Source organism: Galeopterus variegatus, unplaced genomic scaffold (assembly GCF_000696425.1).
Source record: "Galeopterus variegatus unplaced genomic scaffold, G_variegatus-3.0.2 Scaffold1977, whole genome shotgun sequence".
Lineage (NCBI taxonomy): Eukaryota > Metazoa > Chordata > Mammalia > Dermoptera > Cynocephalidae > Galeopterus > Galeopterus variegatus.
In genome coordinates, this window is record NW_007728088.1 from 230,830 (window position 1) to 254,993 (window position 24,164).

At 39.3% G+C, this 24,164-nt stretch overlaps 1 protein-coding gene across 1 annotated transcript in view; it reads left to right on the forward strand.

Moving 5' to 3' along the window:
* The first annotated feature begins 15,587 nt into the window (after window positions 1–15,587).
* PPM1D (protein phosphatase, Mg2+/Mn2+ dependent, 1D) overlaps window positions 15,588–24,164 on the forward strand; it is a 63,912-nt gene continuing 55,335 nt past the window's right edge. The window contains exon 1 of the mRNA XM_008579903.1: window positions 15,588–16,276. Within this exon, the coding sequence (XP_008578125.1) occupies window positions 15,814–16,276 (463 nt within the window). The 5' untranslated portion in view covers window positions 15,588–15,813. The remainder of the gene's footprint in view (window positions 16,277–24,164) is intronic.

The window sequence follows — 24,164 nt, forward strand, 5'->3', positions numbered from 1 at the left end:
AGGTGCAATGAAGTTTGGTATAGGAGGTAGTTTACCTTTTCAGCACTACAGAGAAGGTGGCGAAATGGAGAAAGAAGTTAGGAATGATTGATGGGCCAGTCAACCAATGTCTGATACACTATTCCTAAAAGAACATTCCTTCTAACTGCTATTCCAAGAACTTTTTTTTTTTTTTGGCGGCTGGCGAGTAACAGGAGCTGAACCCTTGACTTGGGTGTTATTACACTGTGCTCTAACAAACTGATGCGATTCCAGTTATATAAATTTACCACATTTTCTTATCTATTCCACGATTGATGCATGTTTCCAATTTTTGCTCTTTCAAACAATGGTGCAATGAACATCCTTGCATATGTCTTCTTGTGAGTTTGTAAAATCTTTATCACCTTCATTGCACAAAAAACTGGCTCTGAGTTGTATATTTTTGAATACCAGGACCTAGATTTTTGAAACAAAAAAGCCAAATGTTTAACTTTTTTTCCCTCTAACATCACTTTCTTAAAGCATAACCCCAAATGTCCTTCAGTGAGGTAAGGGTCATGAGGGAATAGGAGTTTCTGGGTGTGGAAAACCAGTAAACATGTAAAAATAATTTCCTGCTACAAAGAAATCAGTAAATAAAGTCTCAATATATAAAAACTGTGTCCTGGCTTAGTACATAAATGAAGACTAGGACATATCAAAAAGGCACACAAAGATGCAGAAATCTTAGATCACATGGGATGAAAAAAATCACAGCAACACAGAGGAATACAGGATAGTTTACAGCCCAAACAAACAAGACTGATCATGCTAGTTACAGTCCATTCTCAGCTCCCTAACATGGAGGAACACGAGATTTCTGTCTGTGTTAATGAAGATTTTTTTCTGTAAGTGAAGAAAAACCCAAAGCAAACTGGTTTCATTAGAAAAGGAAACTGAAAAGACTGTTGTAAGTCTAGGGATGGTCATGACTTTATTCAAAGTTCAAATAATGTCACTAGGACCTAGCTCCCACGTCTTCTTCCTCTGAGTGTTACCTTCATCTTTAGGATGATTCTCCTTCTGGTACCAGAATGGCTGGAGCAGTCCCAACTTCACATTTATAGAACACCAAGTCCTGGGCCGGCCCGTGGCTCACTCGGTAGAGTGCGGTGCTAATAACACCAAGGCCGCGGGTTCGGATCCCACATAGGGATGGCCGGTTGGCTCACTGGCTGAGCGTGGTGCTGACAACACCAAGTCAAGGGTTAAGATCCCCTTACCAGTCATCTTTTTAAAAAAAAAAAAAAAAAAAAAAAAGAACACCAAGTCCTGAGGAAGAGTTAGTTTCTCTTCTAGTAGCTCTGTTTTTAAGAAAAAGCTTTCCTCTCCAAGAAGCCCCAGCAAATGTCCTCACTGACTTCTGATTACGCTATGAGTTCATTAATGAACCCACCACTAAGGCCACGGAGATGGAATGTATTGACTGGCATAATCCCGTCGTCCCTCTCCCAGAACTGGGGCTGGGACCAATTCTACCCAATCACATAGTTTGAGAGTGGGGAGGGAGTAATTACCCAGAAGAAAATCACTGTATCATTTTACCAAAAGAGGAGTGAATGGATGCTGGACAGAAAAAATGAAATGTCCACTAGAGTATCAGAACATTCTTTATGTGATTTTTAGTTAATTGTATGTAAATAGGCAAAGTAAGCGACAATATTCTCATTACAAAGATAGTCTCATTATCTGTGAATCCTTTGACTTCACCTAATTTTTCATTAAAGCCCGTACAAGAATAATTTCACAATAGAAGCTCTTTCCACCAATCACCACTTAAATGATATACCTAGTTAATCAATGCTTTTCATTGCTTCTAAAAAAGACACTGAAACCCAGTGTGTGCTGAACCCTTGGGGATAGACTTCAACCCTCTGACACAGCCAGACATTACTGCTTGTTCACAAACCTGTTTGTTCCAGTTGTTCTGGTTTTAATTACATATTTAATTAAAGGTTACATGACATGAAATATGAGTGGGAGAAAAATAAGTTCTGTCTATGAAAATAAATTGAATACTTTGGAAAGACTCAATAAAGGCAAAACAACTTAAAAAATTGCTGTCAATGAGGTACAGGTAAGCATACTGTAAAAGATTAATGGCTGGGTAAGGAAGTCATAAAATCCAGAGGGATTCTGTATTGAGAGCAATTTGTGTATGTTTTTAAGTTCTTGTGCCACTTTGAAGAAGTCAAAACTGGGGTTGCCCTGTGGCTCACTTGGGAGAGTGTGGTGCTGATAACACCAAGGCCACAGTTTCGGATCCCTATATAGGGATGGCCGGTTGGCTCACTTGGGAGAGCCTGGTCCTACAGCACCAAGTCAAGGGTTAAGATCCCCTTACTGGTCATCTTTAAAAAAAAAAAAAGTCAAAACTGGAAGTCATAAGAGATGCTCTGTTGATGTGGTTATAGAGGAGGAAGGGATGCTGAATTCCAAATGGTGGACTCATTCAAAGTCTTGACCCTACACCAAAAATATTGGCAAATGAATGTGTTAATATAAGTTAAAATGTTTAAGGTATGTATGTATAGGTGTGGTGAAAACTCAAATGAAGCAGACTGGTCAATGAGCAAGAGAACTGGGATTGAATTTGGTAATCAGGAGGTAAAAAGTGGCTGGTTCAGAAAGGGAAAGAGGTTAGAGGCCAGATTATAGAAGAACAAAGTGAAAAATAAAACTATTGAGAAAATTTAATCAAGAAACTTAATAGAAAAAATTTTTTGGCAGCTGGCCAGTGAAATAAATTATTAGGTGCTGATAACACCAAGGCCACAGGTTCGGATCCTATATAGGGATGGCTGGTTGGCTCACTAGCTGAGCATGGTGTTGACAACCCCAAGCCAAGGGTTGAGATCTCTTTACTGGTCATCTTTTGGAAAAAAAAAAAAAAAAAGATAATGCATGGAAAATGTCCAGGATAGTGCCTGCATATAATAAGAAAAAAAGAAAAGAAATAAATTATTAATAACAGTGATAAGAGCTAATATTTCTTGAATTCTTATTATATGCAGGCACTATCCTGGACATTTTCCATGCATTATCTTTTTTTTTTTTTTACAATTTAGGAGGTAGGTACTAAGTAATTTGTGCCAAGCTAAACAGCTAGGAAATGAAATATACTTTTCTGTTAAAGCACATGCTGGGGGGAAATTCTTGGGATTTGTCTAATGAAACAATACCCTGGGGAAAAAAATAAGGATTATATCAACATCCAGGCAAGTGATGGAGCCAGCTGAGGCCCGTGGGTCCTGAGATCCAGGTCAAGCCTGTCTGCAACCAGATCCTAGAATGTATTTATTAACTACTTGTGTTTCTTTGGGATGTGTGACTTGTCTGCTCATGTCCTTCACCAAATTTCTGGCTAGCTTTTTCTAATTCATTTTTAAGAGTTCTTTTTGCAATAAGAATGTTAATCTTTAAGTGTTAAAAAAAAAAAAGTAGAGAGTAGAATAATGGTTACAGGGCCGGCCTGTGGCTCACTTGGGAGAGTGCGGTGCTGATAACACCAAGGCCACAAGTTCGGATCCTGCATAGGGATGGCCAGTTGGCTCACTGGCTGAGCATGGTGTTGACAACACCAAGCCAAGGGTTAAGATCCCCTTAACAGTCATCTTTAAAAAAAAAAAAAGAATAATGGTTCCCAGAGGTGGGGTGGGGGTGGGGAGGAGGAAAGATGAACTAATAGGGATAAAACTATGCTATCTACCCTAAGTGAATCAATGCATGTATTGAAACAACACACTCTACTCCATAAAAATAAATATAAATAAAAGTGAAAAAAAAAATACTGGTAGAATCAAAAAGAATGGACTTAAAAAAAAAAGGATTATATCAAAAGCAAATTATAGGGTATTGACTCCTCTTGCTAGTTTGGCAATATTTATTTAAAAATACAAGCTTCCCCTCTTTAAATAGGCGATTTAATAGCTCACCTTTAAAAGTTCTGAAGTTGCTTCTAAGTTTGCTCAAGTCTCACAGACTTGGAGGCAGAAAATGTGGGGAAAAAAAAATGTTGTGTCTTACAGCTCAGCACAGTGGAGGCAGTGAGTGTTCTAAAATAATATGCTCCTGCGCTAGCTCAGAAACCAAAATTTTTCTGGTGGCTGGCCAGTACAGGGACCGAACCCGGGACCTTGATGTTATCAGCAGCATGCTCTCATCAACTGAGCTAACCGGCCAGCCCCTGAAAACAAATTTAATGTTTAAATTTTACTGGTTTCTATGTTAAAGGTGGTCTTCCCTGATTTTGTTTAAAATTCTGAATGGCACAGTATTTGGGGTTTAAAACCTTTTCCAACAGAAATCTAGTAAATAGTACTGCTGAATAAAACTAAACCACAGTAATTACTTCTTCAAGAAAAAAATGCTTTTTCCAAATTATTTAAACAAATAGCTTTTGTTTAAATTTTCAGTAAGTGAGAAAAAGGGAATTTTTCATCAAGGAAAAGCAATAAAGCAATAAATATAGGCCATCCCTTTAGAGAAAAGCCTAAACTAAGTGTATAAGCAGAGCTAACTGAAGAGAAAAGTTATGAATGTTCTTCCCACTTTAATGACTCAGAAACTAGTAGAAAACATGATGGATTGAATTTCCATGGCTAATTGAGAACACACATAGGCTTGACACTTTTGGGACTATGGCAGCAGGGATTCTAATTTTGTTTCCCACCAATTTACACACGATAAATTTGACACAATAAATGAGACAGTGGTAGTCAGATCAAACTGATTATTTTTTTAAATACTGAGTTGCAAAAACAACAGGGTAAGAGGAAAGGCAGGTTTGCAGAATTTAACCTCTTGAGATGCATTATCAATCAGTTATAAATACACAGAGCGGTTCTAATAGATGAACAAATGGACTACTACTTGGTAGATATCAGTGATATTTTCTAGCTATGGGAAAAAACAATAGCAAATTAATTACGGTCATGTGTTTCTTAATGACAGGGATACATCCTAAGAAATGCGTCATTAGGCAATTTCATCATTCTGTGAACATCATAGAATGTACTTACACAAACCTAGATAGTGTATAGCTTATTACATGCCTAGGTTATATAGTATGGCCTATTGTTCCAACAACCATTGTATATGTGGCTCATCATTGACCAAAATGTTGTTATGCAGCACATGGCTGTAGATTCTTATTTTGCTTCTCATTAATTCTTAGAGTGTATGTTTGATTAATTTTGAACTCAATAGTTAAAAGCGAGATGCGATTGATTCCTAAATCAACAAATCAGTGGATGAGACTAGTTAACCCTGAAGTAGATCCAAGGGGATATAAAAACTTGCTATCTAATAAAGGGAATATCACTAACCAATCGATTATTATGGGTCATTTTACAAAAGATAATTGGGAAACATACCTATCTGAAAGAAATTAAAATTCACTTTAGCTGGCCTGTTATCTCAGTTGGCTAGAGCATGGTGCTGATAATACCAAGGGCCAGGGTTCAATCCCTGTACCGGCCAGCTGCCAAAATTAAAAAGAAAACAAATTCACTTTATGTCAAAATAATTCCAGATAAACTTAATGTAAAAACACATTTTAACCACTAGAAGAAAACATAAAGTTTTAGTCATATTTAACTGATCTTAGAAGTAAAAAGGACATTTTAAGCATAAAACTACTGAAAATATAACAAAGGAAAGTTTGAAAGATTTTTTAGGGATATTTTATCTCGTATTTTCTTCTAGTATTTTAAATATATTTATTTACTATTATAAACAGATGCTGCTGTGAAAATCCTTGTATATGTACCTTTTGCAAAGATGCCTGTATGGTAAATTCCTAGCAGTGGAATTTCTAGGTCAAAGAATATATGTAGTTCTTTTTTTTTTTTTTTTTTTCTTTTTTAAAAGATGACCGGTAAGGGGATGTCAACCCTTGGCTTGGTGTTGTCAGCACCATGCTCAGCCAGTGAGCAAACCGGCCATCCCTATATGGGATCCGAACCCATGGCCTTGGTGTTATCAGCACCGCACTCTACCGAGTGAGCCACGGGCCGGCCCAAAGAATATGTGTAGTTTAAACTTCAATTGATGTGATAGTAATATCAAATTACATTTTCACAAATAGCTTATGAGAGTGCTTGTCTCCCACACCTTTCTTAGCTCTGTAAATTAGTAAACTTAAAAAGTTTTTGGCCGGGCTGGCCAGTGGCGCACTGCTACAGTGCGCTGCTTGGGAGTGCAGTGGCGCTCCTGCCAAGGGTTCGGATCCCACATACAGACCGGCCGCTCACTGGCTGAGCGAGGTGCGGGGGCAACACCGAGGGTTGCGATCCCGTTGCCGGTCCCGGTCCGGTATGGGTGCAACACTGAGGGTTGTGATCCGTTGCCGGTCACGAAAAAAGACAAAAAAGGAAAAAAAAAAAAAAAAGTTTTTGGCCAGTCTGATAGGTGAAAATATTTCATTGTTTCTTTTTGGACTTTTATATTTTTTTCCTTAATCTTTGCTCTTTCATCCACCTGTCATTTTATTTTATTTTATTTTAAAAGATGACCAGTAAGGGGAACCCTTGGTGTGGTGTTGTCAGCACCATGCTCAGCCAGTGAGTTAACCAGCCATCCCTATATAGGATCCGAACCCATGGCCTTGGTGTTATCAGCATCGCACTCTCCCGAGTGAGCCACGGGCCGGCCCCTAAATGTGGTATGACTTAAGGACTTGACCTTCCTCCCCCACCACCAAGGATAGAAGTTGTCCCAACAAAGGTGTAGCCAGTTGTCCTAACATCAGTTAGTGAATAATCAATCATTTCCCCAATTATTTGAAATGCCACATCCATTATATACTGTCACATATATACATTGATCCATTTCTGGACTCTCTTCTACTCTAGTCATCCATTTGGTCACTTCTCTGTCAGTGTCACCTATAAAGGATATTCTGATATCTGAAGGGCAACTAACCACGTTCTTTTTCAATAACATCTTGACTATTCTTATCCATTTTTTCTTCCAGATAAATGTTAGAGTCAACTTGTCAAGTAAAAAAAAAAAAAATCCAATTAGAATTTTGATTAAAATTATAATAAATTTGTAGATTAATTTGGGACAAATTGAGTTTTCTCATCTAGGCACATGGTATATTTTTTCATTTATTTAGGGCTTCTTTTTTTTTTTTTCTTTAGTAAAGTTGCATAGTTTTCCTCATGTCAGTTGTGTACATTTCTTGCTAAGTGAATTGATTAGCCAACTAATTAATTCACATAACAACTCTTTGTCCCAGGCTCAGAGTATTCAGCCATGACAAAGACAAATTCCCTATTTGTGTGGAGCCTATATTCTAATTTGGAATGACAAACACTAAACAAATATATAAATAAAGAAACAAGATCAGATGGTGAGAAGTCCTCTGCAGAGAATTAAAATAGGGTTATGTGATAGGGAGATTTTGGGTGGTTACTCTAGATTGAATGGCTAGGAAAGTCCTTTAATGTTTAAAGTAAAATGTGAATGGCAAGAAGTCAGCCTTGTAAATCTGTTGGGGAGAGTATTCCAAGGAGAGGGAACAGCTAATGCAAAAAGGTCTAGGGCTTCTAATAGCTTGGTGTGTTCAAGGAACAAAAAGAAGGCCAGTGAGGCTAGAGGGTAGTGGGGTAGAGAAAAGTGTTATACTTCTAGGTGATGTAGGCCTTCATAAGGAGTTTGCATGTTATTTTAAATGGAATGGGAAGCCATGGAGTATATTGAATAAGGGAATTACTTGATCTGATTTATGGTTTTTAAAAGATCAGTGTAGTAGCTAGTGGGAAAAGGATTGCAGAGGACCAAAAATATAAATGAAAGGAGATTTATGAAAAGGCTGCTATTGTCCAGGTAAGAGGTAATAGCGGCTTGGACCAGGATGGTAGTGGTGGAGGTAGTGAGAAGTGCTGGGCTCAGTGTCGATTTTGAAGATTTAGTCAAAAGGATTTGCTGATGAATTAGAAGGATGGAAATTGGCAGGGAGAAGGGGAACAAAATGAAGGAAAGAGAGGAATAAAAACTAACTCCTAAGTTTTTTGGCTGCATAGTGCGGTGGATGGTGATGCCATTTACTAACATGGGCAAGACTGAGGGAGGAGGAGATATGGGGAAGAAATCAAGTTTGTTTTGGCCATATTAAGATGAAATTCCCATTAGACATCTATATGGAACTGTAAAGTATGAAGTTGTATATAGAGTCTGGGATTCAGGGTAAAGGTTAGAAGTAGAGACATAAATTTGGGAGTCATTAGCAGATAATTTTAGAGCCATGGTCGTAGATGACATTACCTAGGAAGAGTGCACAGGATAAAGTTCTGGGGGCTCTCTCAACAATCTGAGGTCGAGCTGGAGAGAAATTAGCAAAGGAAAATAAGAAGGGGTAGTCAGTCAATGAGCTAGGAAGAAAACCAGGAAAGTATGGCCTCTTAAAAGCCAAGAGAAGAAAGTTTCTAGAAGGAAGCAATGGTTTGACTTGCTACTTCAGTTAGATCAGAAGTCAAAAAGAGGAACAGAAAAGTTGTCATTAGCTTTGGAAATGGAGAGGTCTTGTTATGCCATAAAAGCAGTTTTAGATGTGGATTGTCTGATTGGAATAGGTTTAGGAGAAACTATGAGGTAAGAATTGGAAATAGTATCCAGACAGAAGTCTTCCAAAAATTTTTGCTGTGAAGGGGACCAGAGAAATGGGACAGTATAAGGAATCAAAGTAGTTTTTTGTTTGTTTGTTTAAGATAGAAATCAGAATATGTTTGTATGCAAATGAAAATGACCCAGTAGAAAAGGAGAAATTGATGAGGCAAGAGCAAGAGAGGATAATTGTTGGAGCAAAGCTCTTGAAAAGGAGAGAGGAGAAAGGACACAATTGGAGGGGTTGCTTTTGATAGCAAGGGCACTTCACCATGAAGAGGAGGATGAGGAACTGTGGAGCCAAAGTGTTGTATGGAAAATGTGGATAATATTTTGAAAAACAAAGTGGCTGAGAAGTGACAAGAATAGTGGAAGAAAGGAAGACAGTGGGCCTTGAATAACTGAGGGGAGAGTTACCAGAGATCAGTAGGCAACAACATCTTAGAGTACTTTCATTAGCTTTAAAAGAACTTGGGTTTTTTTTTTGTTTTTCTTTTTGTCTTTTTTACTGACTGGCAATGGGATCGCAACCCTCGGTGTTGCGCCTGCACCGCGCTCAGCCAGTGAGCGGGAACCGGTCTGTATGGGGATCCGAACCCTCGGCAGGAGCGCCGCGGCGCTCCCAAGCGGCGCACTCTCCAGTGCGCCACCAGGCCGGCCCAGAACTTGGGTTTTCGAAAGAGGAAGGAACAGAAGTGATTTGGAGGCAACATGAGGAGCAGGCCATAAGATGAAAATGCATGTGAGAGGAAAAATAACCTCCTGCATTTGAAAAGTTGCAAGAGAGGTATTTTTGCTTGGTGATAAACCAAGTTTCGGTTGGAATGAGAAGTTGATGGGAACATTTAGAGAGGAAGCTAAGAATAAAGGGGAACTGGCTAATAACAGAAGTTGAAATCTAAAGTGTGGAGTGAAATGGTTAGGATGGTTCTTGAAGAGTGGGATATGAAATCAGATTAACAGAAGTAGAGAGTAGTATGAAGATACTAGGCAGGGTACGATGGATGACCCAGAGGCTACTGGTTGTGACTGAGATGAAAAGGATTATAAAGCATGATGGAATTACAGGTATATGTCATTTTATTGAACTTTGTGGATATTGCATTCTTTACAAATTGAAGGTTTGTGGCAACCCTGAGTCAAGGAAGTCTATTGGCACTATTTTTCCAACATCATGTGCTCACTTTGTGTCTCTGTGTCATATTTTGGTAATTCTCATAATATTTCAAACTTTATTATTATTATTATATCTGTTATGGTGATTTGTAATCAATGATCTTTAAAGTTACTATTGTTTAGATCAATTGGTTAGAGAGCAGCCTACTAACACCAAGATCAAGGGTTTGGATCCCCATACCAGCCAGCTGCAAAAAATAAATAAAGAAGTTACTATTGTAATTGTTTTGAGGTGCCATCAACCTCCTCCATATGAGACAGCAAACTTAATCGATAAATGTTGTGTGGACTCCGACTGCTTCACTGACCAGTTGTCCGCCATCTCCCTCCCTCTTTTCAGGCCTCCCTATTCCCTGAGAAACAACAATATTAAAATTAGGCCCATTGATAACCCTGCAATGGCCTCTAAGTGCTTAAGTGAAAGAAGAGTTGCATGTCTCTCACTTTAAATGAAAAGCTAGAAATAATTAAGCTTATTAAGGAAGGCATGTTGAAAGTCGAGATAGGCTGGAAGCTAGGCCTCTTGCACCAAACGGCCAAGCTGTGAAGGAAACTGGTGCGAAGGAAAAGTTTTTAAATGAAATAAAAAATGCTACTCTGGTGAATACACAAATGATAGGAAAGTGAAACAGACTTCTTGCTGATATGAAGAAAGTTTTAGTGGTCTGGATAGAAGATCAAACCAGCCACATTTCCTTTAATCAAAACCTAATCCAATATCCTTGATGAATATAGATGCAAAAATCCTCAATAAAATATTAGCAAACAGAATACAACAGCACATATGTAAGATCATTCACCACGATCAAGTGGGATTCATCCCAGGGAAGCAAGGTTGGTTCAACATACGCAAATCAATAAATGTGATCCACCATATTAACAAAATCAAACACAAGGACCATATGATCATCTCTATTGATGCCGAAAAAGCATTTGATAAGATCCAACACTCATTCATGACAAAGACCCTTTATAAATTAGGTATAGACGGAAAGTATCTCAACATAATCAAAGCCATATATAATAAACCCACCGCCAATATCATCCTGAATGGGGAAAAACTAAAAGCTTTTCCTTTAAGAACAGGAACCAGACAAGGATGCCCACTCTCACCACTCCTATTCAACACAGTATTGGAAGTATTAGCCAGAGCAATCAGAAAAGAGAAGGAAATAAAGGGCATCCAGATTGGAAAAGATGAAGTCAAACTGTCCCTGTTTGCAGACGATATGATCCTATATATCAAACAGCCCAAATCATCTATTAAAAAACTCTTAGACGTGAAAAAAGAGTTCAGCACAGTAGCAGGATACAAAATCAACACACAAAAATCAGTAGCATTTCTATTCACCAATAGTGAACAAGCAGAAAGAGAAATCAAGAAAGCCTGCCCATTCACAATAGTCGCCAAAAAAATAAAATACCTAGGAATTGAACTAACTAAGGACGTGAAAAATCTCTATAACGAGAACTATAAACCACTCCTGAGAGAAATTAGAGAGGATACAAAAAGATGGAAAGACATCCCATGCTCCTGGATTGGAAGAATCAATATAGTGAAAATGACTATACTACCCAAAGTAATATACAAATTCAATGCAATCCCCATCAAAATTCCAATGACATTTCTCTCAGAAATGGAAAGAACTATACAGTCATTTATCTGGAATAACAAAAGACCAAGAATAGCCAAAGCAACGCTGAGCAAAAAAAAATAAAGCTGGAGGTATTACTCTACCTGACTTTAAACTATACTACAAAGCCACAATAACCAAAACAGCATGGTACTGGTACAAAAACAGAGACACTGATCAATGGAATAGAACAGAACACCCAGAAATCAACCCACGCACTTACTGCCATTTGATCTTCGACAAAGGCACCAAGCCTATTCACTGGGGTCAGGACTCCCTCTTCAGCAAAGGGTGCTGGGATAACTGGATATCCATTTGCAGGAGATTGAAACTAGACCCACATCTCTCACCATGTACTAAAATCAACTCAAAATGGATCAAGGATTTAAATATACACCCCGAAACAATAAAACTTATTAAAGAAAACATAGGAGAAACCCTTCAGCAAATAGGGCTGGGCACAGACTTCATGAATATGTCCCCAAAAGCACGGGCAACCAAAGGAAAAATAAACAAATGGGACTATATCAAACTAAAAAGCCTCTGCACAGCAAACACAAAAAAAAACCTAATCCAGAGTAAAGCCCTAACTCGCTTCAATTCTCTGAAGGCTGAGAGTGGTAAGGAATATGCAGAAGAAACGTTTGAAGCTAGCAGAGACTGGCCCATGAGGTTTAAGGAAAGAAGCCATCTACATAATGTAACAGTGAAAGGTGAAGCAGCAAGTGTTGATGTAGAAGCTGCAGCGAAAGTTATCCAGAAGATCTACCTAAGATAATTGATGAAAGTGGCTACATTGAACAACAGACTTCCAATGTAGACGAAACAGCCTCATATTGGAAAAAGTTGCCATCTAGGGCATTCATAGGTAGAGAGAAGTCAATGCCTGACTCCAAAGCTTCTAAAGACAGGCTGGCTTTCTTGTTAGGGGCTAATGAAGCAACGCTCATTTACCATTATGAAAATCCTAGGGCCCCTAAGAATTATGCTAAATCTACTCTGCCTGTGCTCTATAAATGGAACAACAAAGCCTGGATGACAGCACATCTGTTTACAGCACGGCTTACTTAATATTTTAAGCCCACTGTTGAGACCTATTGCTCAGAAAAAAAGATTCCTTTCAAAATATTACTGCTCATTGACAATGCACTGAGTCGCCCAAGTGCTCTGGAGACGTACAAGGAGATTAATGTTGTTTTCATGCCTCTAACACAACATCCACTCAGAAGCCCATGGATCAAGGAGTAATTTTGACTTTCAAGTCTTATTTATTTATTTATTTTTCCTTTTTTTGTCTTTTTTCGTGTCCGGCAACGGATCGCAACCCTCAGTGTCGCGCCCGTACCGGACCAGGACCGGCAACGGGATCGCAACCCTCAGCGTTGCTCCCACACCTCGCTCAGCCAGTGAGCAGGAACCGGTCTGTATGTGGGATCCGAACCCTCGGCGGGAGTGCCACCGCGCTCCCAAGCGGCGCACTGTAGCTGTGCGCCACCGGGCCAGCCCAACTTTCAAGTCTTATTATTTAAGAAATACATTTCGTAAAGCTATAGCTGCCATAGATAGTGACTCTTCCGATGGATCTGTGCAAAGTAAACGGAAAACTTTCTGGAAAGGATCCACCATTCTAGATGCCATTAAGAACATTCATGATTCATAGGAGGAGATCAAAATGTCAACATTAACAGGAGTTTAGAAGAAGTTGATTTCAACCCTCATGGATGACTTTGATGGGTTCAAGACTTCAGTGGAGGAAGTAACTACAGATGTGGTGGAAATAGCAAGAGAACTAGAATTAGAAGTGTTGCCAGAAGATATGACTGAATTGCTGCAATCTCATGATGAAACTTTAACGAACGAGGAGTTGCTTTTTTATGAAGAAAAAAAGAAAGTGGTTTCTTGAAATGAAATCTACTTCTGATGAAGATGCTGTGAACATTGAAATGACAACAAATGATTTAGAATACTGCATAAACTTAGTTGACATAGCATTGGCAGGGTTTGAGAGGATTGACTCCAATTTTGAAAGAAATTCTGCGTGGGTAAAATACTGTCAAACAGCATCCCATGCTACAGAGAAATCTGTGAAAGTCAACTGATGCAGCAAACCTCATTGTCTTATTTTAAGAAATTGCCACAGCCACCCCAACTTTCAGCAACTATCACCCTGATCAGTCAGCAGCTATCAACATCGAGGCAAGACCCTCTACCAGTAAAAAGATTACAACTCACTGAACGCTCAAATGATGATTAGCATTTTTTAGCAATAAAGTGTTTTTAAATTAAGGTATGTCCTTTTAAAAAATTCTTTTTTCTTGAGTACTTTTTTTATACATAATGCTATTGCTCATGTAATAGACTACAGGATAATGTAAAAATAACTTTTTTATTACTATATTTATCATTACAAAATATTATCTTTTTTTGTGGTCTTTTACCAATTTCTCACTAATCTTTCCTCTAAACATAACTCTTATATGTACCGGGAAACCAAAAAATTCATGTGACTTGCTTTTTTCCCATATTCTCTTAATTGTGGTGGTCTGGAACTGGAGCCACAATATCTCCAAGGTATGCCTGTATCTTTTGATAATTTCTTGGGTCAAAGGTGGGTAAACTGTTTAAGATGAATAATACAGGCTACATAATCTGTCCTCTTGTAGGTCTTGTGGTATGGAGGCTGCTAGATTATAATTGCTAATATTTCATTTAGGAATTTTTGTATTCCTAGTTATAAATTATGGTCTACAGCTATCCTTTTAGAGTTATTATTGTTAGGTTTTGCTAACAGGGTTATGATCGCCTCTCAAAATAGGCTGGGATTTTTCCCCAAGCATTTTAATGCTCTGGAACCATCTTGTCTAGTGCGTTTTGGGGTAGAGAATATCCTTGTCTACATTTTCATTTTTATTTAATTGATATATTCAGATTTTCTACATTTTCTTGAGTCAATTTTGCTTTATATTTTTATTAAAGAATGATGTCTATTGGCATTTCTTGTGCCAACTTTGTATGTACATTTTCCCCATCCCCATACTAGTATCATCCCATTTGAAAAATCTCTTTTAACACCAAAGTCAAGGGTTCGGTTCCCCTTACCAGCCATCCGCCAAAGGAAAAAAAAAAAAGTGTAAACCTCAAAGGCTGTACAGACAGGAAAGAGCATATAGGAGAGGTGATGAAGTAGCCAAAAATGGAAAAAACGAATTTCAAATTGATTCACTAGAAAAACGTTTACTACTGAGAACATGCTAATTTATCCACTGAGGTTCATTTTAGTTCCGTTGGAAATCCGCACGAAGGTTTTAGCGCTTGGACTGTGACCTACTGGGCAAATAGGAAAGGGGACGAAAACCACAGTTAGAGTACTGGAGCTCTTGGCAGAAGTTTTTGTAAGCTATTTTCAAATATTTTGAAGTAATACCGCAGGAATAAAATGCTGTATCGAGGGCTATTTGGGAAAAGTACTACGTTTAACGAAAGCGGAAAAGATCTGTTAATAATTAGTTAAAATTTGGCCCTCTTAAGTCTCTGACATAATTAGTTACGTGAAACGAGACCGTGCAGCTGCTGGTCTCGAAAATTCCCCAAGTTTTCTTAGCAACAAAATTGAATTGCCTCCCTCCTCAATTCTCAGTCGGCTACATCCCACCCAAATATACTTCAAGGGTGCCACACTTTTTCCAGCCTGTTTCCAAACGATCTTCCGAAGGGTTTCCCGCCATTTCACTTCAAGGAGTGGAAGGTGAAATCTTTTCCCCCACATTCCCAATACTAGCGGGAGGCCCGAAACTAGACCGCTTTTCCCGCAAAGAGAGCAGCGGCACGCGAAGAGCTGTAGGCCGCATGACGATCTCAGGGACCGAATAAAAAGGTGACAGGCCAAGTTACTTCTAAGTGCTCAGCAACTGCGGAAAACCCGGAGAACTCAAAAGCCCACGGCGAGGGATGAACATTAGAGACTAGGCGCGGGCCCAGCTCTCGCAGCAGGAGGAGGGAGCGCGGCCGTTACAAGGAGGAGCGAAGGTTGGGGGCGGAGGGCGGGTTCACTCCGCTCGACTCCGGATTGGTCGGGCCCAGAGAGCTGAGTGACGACAGCCAGTGAGAACGCCTGATTTGTGTGGTGGGCGCGGGCAGGCGGGGGATGCGCAGTGCGCAGGCGCAGCTGCGCGGCTCCTCTCGCCCCAGCTCTCCGGCCCAGTTCTCGCGGACAAGCCCAGACATCGCGCGCCACCCCCCCTCCGGGACCGCCCCCTCCTCTCTCTCGGCGTCGTCGAAGATAAACAATAGTTGGCCGGCTGTCGCCGAGTGTGTCTCCCGCCGCCGGATTCGGCGGGCTGTGTGGGACCGGCGGGATCCCGGCCAGCCGGCCATGGCGGGGCTGTACTCGCTGGGAGTGAGCGTCTTCTCCGACCAGGGCGGGAGGAAGTACATGGAGGACGTTACACAGATCGTTGTGGAGCCCGAGCCGACGGCTGAAGAAAAGCCCTCGCCGCGGCGGCCGCTCTGTCCCTCACAGCCGTCACCGCCTGTTCTTCCTGGCAGCGAAGTCTCGGAGAAAGGCCCAGCGGTGGCAGCCGGGGAAGCTCGCGACCCTCCCCCGGACGCCAGGGCCTCGCCGGCTCCCGGCCGCTGCTGCCGCCGTCGTTCCTCTGTGGCCTTTTTCGCCGTGTGCGACGGGCACGGCGGGCGGGAGGCGGCACAGTTTGCCCGGGAGCACTTATGGGGATTCATTAAGAAGCAGAAAGGTTTCACCTCGTCCGAGCCGGCGAAGGTTTGCGCTGCTATCCGCAAAGGCTTCCTCGCTTGTCACCTCGCCATGTGGAAGAAACTGGGTAAGTTCCCTGGCTTGTTTTGGCGCCCGCCTCTTTTTCAGGCAGTTCGGGGCTTTTATAGCACCAGTGTCGCGTATGCCTCCAGCACGGAGAGCGCAGTCAAAGTGAAAATTGATAGAAGTGAAGATGCATCTCTTGTCGAATAGCGCTTTTCAGGGTGGAGGTTCGGGCAAACAAAGTGGCCTTGGGAAAAGGATTTGCTGTCTCCCTGCAACCGATCCTCGCTTTATTTCCACCCTCCAACGATCAATGGGAGGCAGTCCTGTCTCCTTTCGCTGCTTCACTTTGGTGTCAGCCAGCGAAAAAGTGTTTGAAACCTGGCGCCAGATTTTGGCCAAGAGATAAATTGAAATCATGTTACTCTTGGGCCAGGCAAAGGAAGTTAGGGATGGAAAAAATTGGAGTGTTTCCTTAGAAACTGTCATAATTTTGTCTTGTTCCTCTCGGTTGCCTCCTACCGGTGGTGTCAGTTTTCCAATTTGACCCCGGATGGCTGGTGGTTGGAATAATTGTAAGCTAATTTAGAAGGGCTGAAATGTAATCATCCAATAACTTGAAGTCTTGGAAGGAATTCTATTGTGGTGATCATAAGATGTTTTAGGATCATAAGTTTGTATTGCTTATGAAAAATAAAAGCGCGGAATGTGTTGCTGACTCTGAAACTTTTTATTTTTATTTTTGTTTGGTACTTGCCTTAGCTAATTGCTTCGAGATAGTTCTCAACAGTTCTGAGTTAAAAGTACCTCTAAGTTGTAAATGTCAATCAAAGTAGCAAAAGGTAAGGAATTCTGTATACTAAAAGGAAACAGTGATCTTCATATTTAAAAATTCGGTGTAGTTGTAGTTAAATCTTAGTTTTAAATGTTTTGTAAAGCAGTCTATTTCTGTACCCAGCATATATTATCATACAGGATTATAGTTCTTTATTTATTGCTGTGAATAAATGACGTGCATCTTTGTAGAGAAAAGAAGATTATACTCTTCTGCTTAAAAGAAAAAAAAAAACCTCTTGTATATGGTAGCATGATAAAGTTGCTTTATTTTCAGCAGAGGAATAGAGACAGAAATGAGCGGTAAAGATTTGTCAAATACAGGACATTTTTAGAAAAGTATTGTAGATTGTAGGCTATCTGGTTTCAAAGTCTGTTTTTCATTTGCTTGGCTTTCTGCCAAGAATTATTTGATTGACTCAAAGACCAACCACTAGGCCTGTCGTAGGCGTTTCCTATTCAATCCCAAGGGTTTCTATTATGTATTTATCTTGTTTTTGTGTAGGCAGGGTAGAACTGAGAGCATTGTATATTCTAGAAATATGTTATATTATTGACTGCAGGGCAACTAGAAGTAGAGAGCAAAGCAACAAGATAGAGGAAGATTAGACACAGAACTTTTTAGAGTCCTGTTTTGTGGTATACTTGAGGCAACATGAATTTGCCATATGTTTGAACTTTTAGGATAAAAAGACTTTATGGTATAAACTCGATTAGTTGAACATTTTTTGGTAAAGCAGGGGCCATGCTGTTATATGTGAATGTGTATGTTTTTCTTACATACACATACTTTTTTTTTTTTTTTTTTAAAGATGACCGGTAAGGGGATCTTAACCCTTGGCTTGGTGTTGTCAGCACCATGCTCAGCCAGTGAGCAAACTGGCCATCCCTATATGGGATCCGAACCCATGGCCTTGGTGTTATCAGCACCACACTCTCCCGAGTGAGCCACGGGGCGGCCCATACATATACTTTTTGAATCAAGCCTTCACTCCTTTTTAAAAAAATTTATGTATTTATTTATTTATTATTATTATTTTTTTTTAAAAGATGACCGGTAAGGGGATCTCAACCCTTGACTTGGTGTTGTCAGCACCACGCTCACCCAGTGAGCAAACCGGCCATCCCTATATGGGATCCGAACCCGTGGCCTTGGTGTTATCAGCACCACACTCTCCCGAGCGAGCCACGGGCCGGCCCAAGCCTTCACTCCTATGTTGCAGTTTAGAGCCTTATACTCCAGACAAATATCAAAGTTTACTTTGTACCACAGCTAAACCTCTGACTCCATCCTCAAAACTTAAATAAAAAAAGAGTATGCTGAGGATATGTGCATCTTGACAGGAAATGCAGATTTAAAAAAAATTATCTCAGTCGCATATTCATAGTTGGCTCCTCATTTTATAGAAAAGAAAGTTAAACTCTGCAGTTTGTAATCTACAGGCCAAGCCCTTTCAGGTCCACATTCAGCCTCCCTATTCACTTAAGTTTCTTACTCACATTTTCTGTTTCTTTATCCAGGGCACATTGAAATATTCCGTTTCAAAAATATATTCATCATACAGACTACAAGTCAATATGTTTTCTTCTATGAAGAGTTCTGTTTCTTTTGGAATTGCGCATCCTTTCATAGTGCATATTGGGTTATAGCAACAGTTCTCAAACTTTTTTCTCTCAGAACCCTTTGTACTCTTAAATATTGAGGACCCCAAAGAGCTTTTGTTTATGTGGGCTACATCTGCTGTTATTTGCTATATGAGAAATTTAAAAAATATTTATTTAAAAACAATAATAAACTCATTATGCTAGGGTTTTTTTTTTTTAAATGAAAAACCATCTTTTTCCACAGTATTGGTGAGAAGAGTGGTATTGTTTTACATTATTTTTGGAAATTTCTTTTAATGTCTAGCTTAATAGAAGACAGCTGAATTTTCATATCTGCTTCTGCTCTCAGTCTGTTGTGCTGTTTGGTTGACGTGTATAAAGAAAAAGCCTTATACATGTCTGTAGTAGCAAAAAATATTTTATTAGTCTTTTCAGATAATTCTGGATATTCTGCACTGATGTGGTAGTTTCTTTCATTTTTTTTTGGAGGTTGGCTGGTAGAGGGAACCCTTGACCTTGGTGTTACAAGGCAGTGGTCTAACCGTCTTTGCTAACCGGCCAGCCCCTGAAGTGGTAGTTTCTTAAGATTAGTTGAATTGGGCCGACCCTGTGGCTCACTGGGGAGAGTGTGGCGCAGGGAGCACAGCGGCGCTGGGAGTGCCGAGGCCACGGGTTCGGATCCAATATAGGGATGGCTGGTGCGGTCACTGGCTGAGTGCGGTGCGGGCAACACCAAGCCAAGGGTTGTGATCCCCTTACCGGTCACAAAAAAAAAAAAAAAAAAAAAAGATAGTTGAATTGGAATCTGGAAGCTTATTAATGAACTTTTCGTACTCATATTAAGATCTGTTAATCTGTCTTGCACTTTCAATGAATCTTCTACCTATATATGATTTTGTGACATGGTGCATTAGTCATTTGGAAAATAATGGTTCACTTAGTTATAAACATCTTCTCAATATCGACACATTTCATTATGCAACATCAAAAAAATCATGTGTTTGTATCACTGATGTCATCAGACAAATGTTTAAGTATTGGAAAGCTATGGAGTTCACTGTAGTGGATGCACATTTTCCAAAATGTGAGTTTTTCAAGCAACAATTAGAAATTTGTCATTGGCAGCAAATACTGCTAGTAGTTTTCTTGAAGTGAAAAGCTCACTTTGTTCATTTTGAAGAAAATGTATAACAAATGCCCAAGTCTTATTAACACAGTTTAATCAGTCCTAATGATGGTCCATGAAAAATGTGCTGGTTCATTTCATGACCCAGAAAATCAAAAGTGCTTTTCCTTTAGATAGCCATAGAACAAGGGGTCTTCAAAAAGTTCATGGAAGGATTGGAGTTATATTTTAATTTAATTTTTCCATGAACTTTTTTTTTCCCCCCAAGATGACTGGTAAGGGGATCTTAACCCTTGGCTTGGTGGTGTCAGCACCATGCTCTCCAATTGAGCTAACTGGCCATCCCTATATAGGGATCCGAACCCATGGCCTTGGTGTTATCAGCATCACACTCTCCCAAGTGAGCCACGGGCCGGCCCTTTTTTTTGGTACCTGGCCAGTGTGTGGATCCAAATCCTTGACCTTGATGTTATTAGCACCTCACTCTAAGGAACTGAGTTAATTGGCCAGCTCCAAAACTTTTTGAAGTACCCTTGTATGTAACAGAAGCCTGTTATGTGTACTCCCCTTTTTCTTGAACAGAGTATTAAAAAGGTGTATTCATAGGTCGAGGTTTAATAAAATTTTTTATTGCATCAGCAGGGACATTCTTAAGTGAAACTGGCTTGGTTTTTTTGTTTTTAACTGTAAGTGAGTAGCTGTGAGGAATACAATGTCTATTAGCTCAGTTTGGTGCCACTGCCTTTACTCCTGTCAAGGCATCAGCAGTTTTACCAACCATTGCTTTTGTACCAATAGTTCAAATGTCAATGTAGTGAAAAGGGCAGATAAACTCTTAAAATTATTATAAAAATAGTTTTGGCCTTATGAAATCCCTATGAAGATCACATAGACCACTGTGGGTTACCAGTATGCTATAATATCTGTCTCTCAGCTAAATCTTGACGTCCTTGGGGGCAAAGACATTGCCTTACTCATTGTATAATTGATCCTCTTAGGGTTGATTACATAATACCTTGCCCAGAGTAGCTGCTCAACAATTAGTTGAGTTTTGTTGAGTGTAAAGATGAAATAAATTGGCTCTTAGAGTTTTTTAATTTAAAAAATTTCCTCTGTAAAAAATTGTGATGAAATACACATAACATAAAATTTACCATTTTAATTGTTTTTAGGTGTACAATTTAGTGGCATTAAGTATATTCACAGTGTTGTGCAATCATCATCACTGTCTATTTCCAGAAATTGTTTATCATCCCAAACTTTGTACCCATTAAACAGTAACTCCTCACTTCCACCTCTCCCAGCCCCATTCTTTTTGTCCCCATGAATTTTTTTTTTTTTTTTTTTTTTTTTTTAAAGATGACCGGTAAGGGGATCTTAACCCTTGACTTGGTGTTGTCAGCACCACGCTCTCCCAAGTGAGCTAACCGGCCATACCTGTATAGGGATCTGAACCTGTGGCCTTGGTGTTATCAGCACCGCACTCTCCCAAGTGAGCCAAGGGCCGGCCCTGTCCCTATGAATTTGACTATTCTAAGTACTTCATGTAAGTGGAATCATGCGGTGTTTGTCCTTTTATGTTTGACTTATTTCACTTAACTTAATGTCTTCAAGGTTCATCCATGTTGTAGTATGTGTCAGGATTTCTTTTCTTTTTAAGGCTGAATGATACTCCGTTGTGTGTATATACCACATTTTGTTTATTAATTTATATGTTGATGGACATTTGGGTTGTACCGTATTTTGGCTATTGTGAATAACGCTGCTATGAACATTAGTTTAAAAGTGTCTGTGTCCCTGTTTTCAATTCTTTTGGGTATAAACCTAGATGTAGAATTGCTGGATCATATGGTAATTCTTTGTTTAACTTTTTGAGAAATTGCCAGACAGTATTCACAGCATCTGCACCATTTTACATTCCTATCAACAGTGCATGAGGGTTCCAGTTTCTCCACAACCTTGCCAATACTAGTTATTTTTCACTTTTTAAAAAATAATAGTCATCTTAATGGGTGTGAAGGCCTTTCTAACCTTCTCTGTCTTCCTAAGCCCTTCTTGATTTATTTAATTAATATTAAGCTTAGTCTTTCTGGTGTTTGTGTATCTCTCCCAAATTAACAAAGGGAAATTAATTTATCTAAAATTTTAAAAATGATTTATTTTTGTCTTGAGGTAGGGAGATTTGATGAATATTGCATAGAATGAGAGAATATATGAATATATCATTGTTAAAAAGTCATTATTTTTCTTTTATTTCCATTACTTCCTGATCATAAGTTACAGTTTTTACCTAATTTATGTATATTTACATATATGGGTTTACTGTCCTTTATTATGCTTGCCTTCTAAGAGATAATATTTTAAAGTTTATATGGGCTTTTTAGGTTTATTTATTTGAAATAGTGTTGTTATTACCCCCTTCTTTTATAGTTTAAAGAAGATGGTGAACAGGGCTGAGCCCGTGGCGCACTCGGGAGAGTGCGGCGCTGGGAGCGCAGCAGCGCTCCCGCCGCGGGGTTGGATCTTATATAGGGATGGCCGGTGCGCTCACTGGCTGAGCGCAGTGCGGCCGGTCTCAAAAAGGACAAAAAAAAAAAAAAAGATGGTGAACAAAGTGCAGCTTTTACCTGTGTATCATAGTCTTATCAAGAGAGTCAATAGAAAGATAGCATACTGTTGGAATAAGTGAAGTGTAATTTCTGGTGGATTACAGGGAATCAGTGGCAGTATTTGTAAAGGAAGGTAAAATATGGAAGTTTAGTTTGTTAATTTGAACTGATGATTAGAGCATTCATTTTAAGAGTATGACCAAAGGAATTATGAAGAAGCTAGTCTAAACGTAAATTGTTGGTTCTAGGTTTGGCAGCTACTTTTCATTACATTAATTTTATTTTTTAATTAATTAACTAATTAATTAATTGTTTTTAAAAGATGACCAGTAAGGGGATCTTAACCCTTGACTTGGTGGTGTCAGCACCACGCTCCCCCAGTGAGCCAACCGGCCATCCCTATATGGGATCCGAACCCATGGCCATCGTATTCTCAGCACCACACTCTCCCAAGGGAGCCACGGGCCGACCCCACTGCATTAATTTTAAAGTGGAAAGAGGCTGGTCTGAGTGCAGTGGCATTAGCAGCTGATTAATAACAACCAGTTACAGATTTGTTTGTTCTCCACTCCCACTGCTTCACTTGACTAGCCTTAAAATTAAATTAATTAATTAATTAATTAATTAATTAATTTAAAAAAATGGAAAGAGACCGAAGAGAGAGAACTGAATTTGAAGAAATCTCTTAAATCATAAAATTTTAAGCCTGTGTCTTTGTTTCACTCTGGTCATTCCAATTTTTCACTATCAAGGACCTTCACCTTCTGCTACATCACATGTTATGAAAGCGTTGTATGCCATGTTGTTTGTCAAGTACAAATTAATTTTTTTCCATTTTTGTTAATCAGTCATTACTTTTGATTAATATTAGAAATCATAGATTTCTTTATAATGTTAGTATGTCACTGTGTATCTCTAAATAATATACAGTATATTTTGCATGTTTTTTATAACTTATAAATGACATCTTACTATGTGTATTCTTCTGGGTCTTGCATTTTTGGTTCGATATTAGTGATTCTTTCATATTAATATATGTAGGTCTAATTTGTTCATTTTCACTTATTAATAGCAAAAATATGCCAAAATGAGGCTCATCCATTGTATCCTTCGTGGATATTTACTTTTCCAACTATTTATAATTAAAAACAGTTATGTTGGGAACCTTCCTGTCCATGTCTTTTTGTTACTGTTGTTGTTCAAATGTTTGAGTTTCTCTAAGTCATTGTTTGGTAAACTAAGCCTATAGGCCAAATTGGGCTACCACCAGCATTGTAAGTAAAATTTTATCGGACACTGCCACAATCATTTATTTATGTATTGTCCGTAACTACTTTCACGCTGTAACAGCAAAGTTGAGCAGTTGTAAAAGAGACTGTATGTTTTGTAAAACTGAAAATATTTCTCTGGGGCCGGCCCGTGGCTCACTCGGGAGAGTGCGATGCTGATATCACCAAGGCCCCGGGTTCAGATCCCATATAGGGATGGCCAGTTAGCTCATTGGCTGAGCGTGGTGCTGACAACACCAAGTCAAGGGTTAAGATCCCCTTACCGGTTATCTTTAAAAAAGAAAAGAAAAGAAAAGAAAATATTTCTCCGGTTCTTTATAGAAAAGGTTTGGTGACCTTGCTCTAGTGTGCTAACAGAACAATTGCTGGGTCATGGGGTATGTACATCTTGGACTTTACTAGGTATTGCCAAATTGCATGGGGGAGTATAGTTCCTCCACTTTCTTGCATACTTGGAGTTGTCAGACTGCATTGTATGTCAGCCTTGTA